The following is a 5,963-nucleotide window of genomic DNA, read 5'->3' as shown; positions in this document are numbered from 1 at the left end:
TGGGTCTATTTCTCTTAAATTATGCTTTAAACACAGGAACGTAAGACACTGTAATGTTACTAATTAAAGTTGGGACGAACATGGTAAATTAACGCTATTCTGACGTGTGCCGTGTGCGTGCACAGTGCAAGCGAGTGAGTGTGTTTTTTTAGCTAAAAGTCCAAAAAACATCAAATTTTCTTCGGCACCGCCCTTGCGGGTGGCGCCGTGGCCACCCCTTCGTAAGTCTGTGCCCCACTTGTGCCACCCTGGTAAAAAAAGTCTGGACACGCCACTGCTCATAATGCATGCTGTCATAAGTAATCCTAGCATTGCAGCATGATAACTGTCAATGAGTACGAACCCGCGGCAGGCGAGCCTATGATAAGTGATTGATATGTGCAAGGTTTAATCAATTATATTTAACATGGAGTATTCAGAAAGCCCATTCAGGCACGTTTAATTATATAAAAGGGGAAGTCATACATGTGTTTAATTATATAAGAGGGGGAAAAGAGGAAGTAGAACAGGTGCCTGCTTGAGAAATACAGCGGTGGTCTGAAGATATGTGGAAATGTTCCAAGGGAAAGTCACAGGTGTTCCAAGGTGGCTATATTGAGGAAGTTCAGTGTCCTGTTTGTCTGTTATAATTTCTACTATCCTATATTCTAATTCATATTCTAGGTCAATATTAGATGAATATAAATATGTTAATATTCCCATTAAATACTTAGGCCTAGATTCAAATGTTATTCTATAAGGTTAGGAGTGTGAACTGGTCAATATGAGGTCTGACAGTAAGAGTTTTGCAGGGGGTTACAGTTCTTTGAATGTGTCCCAGCCAGGACACATCAATAAGTCATGTGTCCTGGGACACATGGTCCACCTGCTCTTTAGGTAACATGACAGGTCATTCCATTTGTTCAAAGGGTCAGGGAAATCATTTTATAGTCATATTGTAGCCTACTGCAAAGTCATTAAAAGTTTGTTTTGTTTGCTGTCAAAAGGGTGTAACAATTGTACTTATGCCCATTTGACACCTAGCAAACCCCCACTTTTGACACTGACCAAGCCTTTTGGGTAGAGGATTCAAACAGCTTAGCTCAGCTCAAAATGCATGCTGACATAAGTAATTCTAGCATGGCAGCATCATCACATCATTTCTCCTATATTCTCACTTGCTTGGTTTTAAAGTCTTGTGATTGGCTGGGCCTATAGGCAAGACGTTGGTGGGCCTAGGCCCGCCCATAGCTATGCCCCTACATAAGGAGGTGTTATTGCCATAATCAGGACCGTCTGATCTGCTCACTTGCTCATCACCATGAAGCTGAAGCTCATCCTGACTCTGGCTCTCATCTGGACCGTCTTCGGCACCGGTAAGTCTGCTCACTTTGATTTCATGGTTTTTCAGAACGGTTTCCTGAATTTACTTTGGTTTAATTGTCATCATGTAAAATGAGAGAGTCTGGGTTGTGCATTTTCCTCATAAAGAAATCAAAATAACTGTATTTTCTGACACATGAAAGAAATGGACAGCTATAACCTGATACTGTAATACATTTGAATCATTTAGCAGGGGCGGACTGGGATCATAATTCAAGCCGGGCATTAGATACCAAGCAGGCCAGGCCGATACGGGCCGACGCACGTGCCGGCGTCCGAAGGGCGGCGGCGAAAAATTTGCGCCGTTTGAAGCTCAATTTGGGCCGTTTGAAGCCCAATTTGGGCCGTTTGAAGCCAGATTTGGGCCGTTTGAAGCCCAATTTGGGTCGTTTAAAGCCAGATTTGGGCCGTTTGAAGCCCGATTTGGGCCGTTTGAAGCCCAATTTGGGCCAAGTCCAATTTTACAATGAGATGCACCCACTTTAACCCTGAATAAAGTAATAAAACCACTAGTAAACCAGTAGGCGGCGCCTGACCTGCTGTTCAGTGAGTGGCCTGGCCTGGCCTGATTTTTCTTTTCTTTTTTTTTGCAGGCCAGGCCAGGCCAGGCCACCGGGCATTTGCCCGACGTGCCCGATTATGCAGGGTGGGGCATGTTGTCACATAATTGTTTTGGAGCATGTTGTCAAGACATTTTGTGTGTTAGAAATAGCTTTTAAAGTCGAAGTGAACCGGAGGCGAATGCAAATGCGCGAGCGTCGGATACTCAAACAAATCTTTTCCGAGATGACAGGGTTGAGAGGCGGACCACAAGCCGCACAATGCCTGGTGTTGATGATTTGATTTGACAATTCTGGGGACTGGCTTTGGCATTGGCCAATAATGGCGTGTTCCACCCCCAAATCGAGTGGGATTCAGCGTGTTGTCGTGCTACGCGAGTGGGATCCGCGGAGTACCAGGCAGCCACCTGCTTCGTGCGGAACAAGCGGAGAATCCGATGCATGGGTGCTGCCCGCCCGCCTGGAATCTCCAAGGGGCGACCCCTGACAACCACGCTCTCAAGCGCGCGCCTTTATCGCTATTTCTGTAAATACGATATTCCTGGAATGTGCGTTTTAACGAGCCAGTTACATTTCTTTGCATTCTTAGACATTATCGTTTTTGTTTTTTGTTCATGTTTCATACAATTGGCCAAGTTAGTAGTTAGTTTATGGGATAGGAATTCTGCCAGATGACAGGCACTAGGCGCCATTTTCTACTTCATTTGGAAGAGAAAATTATCCTGAAATGAAGATTTGATTGACAGCTGCATGTCGTGATATGATTGGTTGAAATGGGGTAGAAATTCGATAGTACTAGGTGACGTCAGCAAACTGTAGATTACTGTTATCAATGAAATCTTGAAAAATGAACTTTTGATGTGAAAAAGTTAATAAATTAGATTTTTGTGATTTTTTTGCATACATTATTAAATAGGTGCACTGCATACCCAGGTATTTGAACTAAAAGAAAAGAAAAGTCATTTTTGGGTTCAGCTCAACTTTAAGTTACTATTTTCTCAAATAAATGTGATTTTGTGTGTGTGATTTTAGGCTGTATAGGAAAATTAGGCTACTATTATTATTGATTTATTTTATTGACTAAGCCGCTAATTTACATCAATACAACTTAAAATGTGCACATGCACTTTTAAAAATTTTATCAGAATTTGTGTTTTTCTATGTATCCCAGAATGGGTGAAGGATTATCTGACCGTGGCTGTTGTTGATTTCAAGATGCATGGATGTTTTTTCATGCTGATATAATTTCAGAGGAAATGGTGTTGAGTGCACAACATGTGACAGTTGTCACAAGTTGTCAAGTGGTATTTCATCACTAATGAATTTTGCTTCCAATCAAATTTAGAGAAGCTGGAAAATACACCAAAGAGTTCAAAGTGTCACAACATTATACCCAGCTAGTTCACCTCTACGTTTCTCATTTCTGAGGAAAATTCAATTCTATACTCTCCAAGGCCTGTTATTTCTTTGAATAGGTTTTGCCACACATATGAGATTCTCTCTGCCATCTTCCATCATTTTCCCATTTTGTGTCTCCTAAAATTCCCCATGTGCTCCACTCAATTATTGACCGTGAGCAACTCTGACTGCTGCTTGTCTCCTACTCTGCTCTATTTCAGTTCCCGCTGCCGCCAAAATAAAGTGTCATCAGTGCAAGACACTGGACTGTACAGCCACCGAAGTAAAAACGTGTGCAGACAATGTGGAATACTGCATTATTGGGAAAGGTGAGTCCCATGTTGCAGATGGAGGCTGCACAAAGATTGTGCAATTGCCAGGACTCGTTATATTAATGCTGCCTTCTATTTTAAACTTCATGAGATCTCTAAAATTAGCTAATCAAAGACAATAAAAATGTTATTAATATGGGGGGAATCTCTCTTTCATCTAGGGACTGTCAGAGGGAAGGAAGTTTCGGGCGTTTCCTGTGGAGACCCGGGGCCGGCGTGTGTTGGTGTGCATAGCAAAGTGGTAGACGGTGTTACATTCACAGGAACGTGCTGTACAACTGATTTGTGTAACGCTACCCCTGCCCCCGGTAAAACTGCCAAGGGTAACTCTGCCTGGGCTGTGAAACTGAGTGTGTTCCCTCTGCTGTTCGCATTCTTGTGTAGCCTTACTTTCATCTGTTAGAACAGCGCAGGAGGGCACAGTCAGGCACCAATACAGGCACGTGCACAGGCACGCAGACACGCGCACACCCACACGCACACACACACACACAAGCGAGGGTGGAATAACGTATTAGTGCTTGCTTCAACAGCTACTTCACTCTTATTTAGGCTACTTGTTTTTCTTACACTGGACAGATTTTAGGCACTTACTGTATTCCACCATTTACTGTATCAACATCAGTGTTGGGTAAGTTACTTTCAAAATGTAATATACTACATATTACTAGTTACTTTAATTTGAAAGTAATAAGTTACTTTACAATATTACTGTCTGTGTAGAGTAACTTGTTACTTATTACATTACTTTTGCATTACTTTCACCAAAATAACTGCCGTTGCAGAATGCGGAACATCCCGAAAAAGAATTTAAATGTCTCGAAATCAGTGTAAACTGTCCAAAATTCCAAATGTTATGCTTTTGCTTTGTTATTGTCATCTATAGTGGTTAACTTATTTGCATAAAAACACACAATTTGATTAGGAAATGATTGTATCTTTTTTTTTTTTTTGCTCTGATTTAAAGAAATGAAACTCAATTTGTAACTTGTGCTACTTGACAAAGTAACTGGTATAATATTACTCAAATCCTATTGGTAATAAGTTATATTACTGAGTTACTGCTAAAAGTAATATATTACATGTTACTTTTGTATCTCCAACAGTGATCAACATCGGTCAAAAATTAAAATGTTCAGCATAAAGGAATAGTTGGTGATTGATACTTTAAAGTTCAGACCAATGTGATTATTTGGCCACAGAGATGACTGGCAGAGTGTACAGAGACCAGAGCAGGTGGGACTGTTTCTCACTGACCAGAGTTCCCAGCAGAGATATCTCTATAAGGCTGCTGTTGATTTTAAGTTTATTTTTCATGTGCAGGAATGTTTGTTTTTGTAGCTACTATACTTGTTATTATGTGATGGCAGCTATAATGTCTTTATAATTGTCATATCTTCATGCTGATAACATAAAAACAACAATCAACATGTTAGGGCCTATTATACTGTCCATGCTTATTGGCTGAAATTGTCTTTATTAAAGTCACACTGCACATTATCATCAAATGACATTGTCTTTTTTTGTCTATTGTTGCTGATCAGTTGCTGCCACAGTCTGTTGCCACAACAATATATTTCAGAGGGGTTTAGATTTTTATATTATAATTTCATAATATAACCATTCAGAATACCAAAGATATCAGAGAATTATGAAGTCTTCTTGGGAAAATGATTGCATCAGATAATATTTCCAGAACTCTTTTTTTGTTGTTGAAAAGATGATTACCTGTAACTCGCATCTAAAAACTATAACATTGACTCTTGAAATAATTCACAATGAAAGGAGTCACACTGAAATCCAGTGACCTGGAACATAGAATCTATTTTATGACAGAAGGGTGTGGTTTCATAATTTAAACGAGGAAGTGGATAGAGCTTGTAGCAGAACTTTTCACTCATCTCAAGTTTTCTCAACTGTGCCTTCATCAATGTGCACAGTACATCACTGTGGTGATCAGGACAACACACTATTCACAGGTCTTTGTAAGTTACAAGATGTCTTTCAGTTTTAACTGCACAAACCAAAAGGCATCTTAAATTAAAAAGATCCACACAGAGTTTGTGCATGATCTTCAGAGCTGGCTGCAGCTGGGGAGGATTGACAGAGATCTCTTTGAACCAGTAATCCTTTAAAATAACTTACACCCACACCACCCATGCTGATGGCTGAAACATTGATTATTAAAATGTATCCAAAGCAGAAGGTGAGAGTGTGCGGGAGTTTCTTTATTGTTCTGAAATGCAGAAACGCAAACAGCAGCACTTTGTATAGAAATGAAAATTGAAGAGAAATGTTACTACGAATAACA

At 40.3% G+C, this 5,963-nt stretch overlaps 1 protein-coding gene across 1 annotated transcript; it reads left to right on the top strand.

Annotated features, from left to right (window-relative positions):
- Positions 1-1,283: 1,283 nt before the first annotated feature.
- LOC310783302 (uncharacterized protein) lies at positions 1,284-5,160 on the top strand. Its single transcript, XM_083644134.1, has 3 exons — positions 1,284-1,355; positions 3,542-3,649; positions 3,814-5,160. The coding sequence occupies exons 1-3, from the start codon at positions 1,301-1,303 to the stop codon at positions 4,053-4,055; spliced, it is 405 nt and encodes a 134-aa protein (XP_083500260.1). The 5' UTR covers positions 1,284-1,300; the 3' UTR covers positions 4,056-5,160.
- Positions 5,161-5,963: the final 803 nt, after the last annotated feature.

Source organism: Poromitra crassiceps (genome assembly GCF_964638095.1).
Source record: "Poromitra crassiceps genome assembly, chromosome: 10".
NCBI lineage: Eukaryota > Metazoa > Chordata > Actinopteri > Beryciformes > Melamphaidae > Poromitra > Poromitra crassiceps.
The sequence above is the reverse complement of the archived record's forward strand: the minus strand, read 5'-3'. Positions and strand labels throughout refer to the sequence as shown.

Coding starts and splice junctions, on each gene's coding strand:
- LOC310783302 (XM_083644134.1), top strand. CDS start 1,301: ATGAAGCTGAAGCTCATCCTGACTCTGGCTCTCATCTGGACCGTCTTC. Junction 1,356..3,541: donor CTGGACCGTCTTCGGCACCG/GTAAGTCTGCTC, acceptor GCTCTATTTCAG/TTCCCGCTGCCGCCAAAATA. Junction 3,650..3,813: donor ATACTGCATTATTGGGAAAG/GTGAGTCCCATG, acceptor TCTTTCATCTAG/GGACTGTCAGAGGGAAGGAA.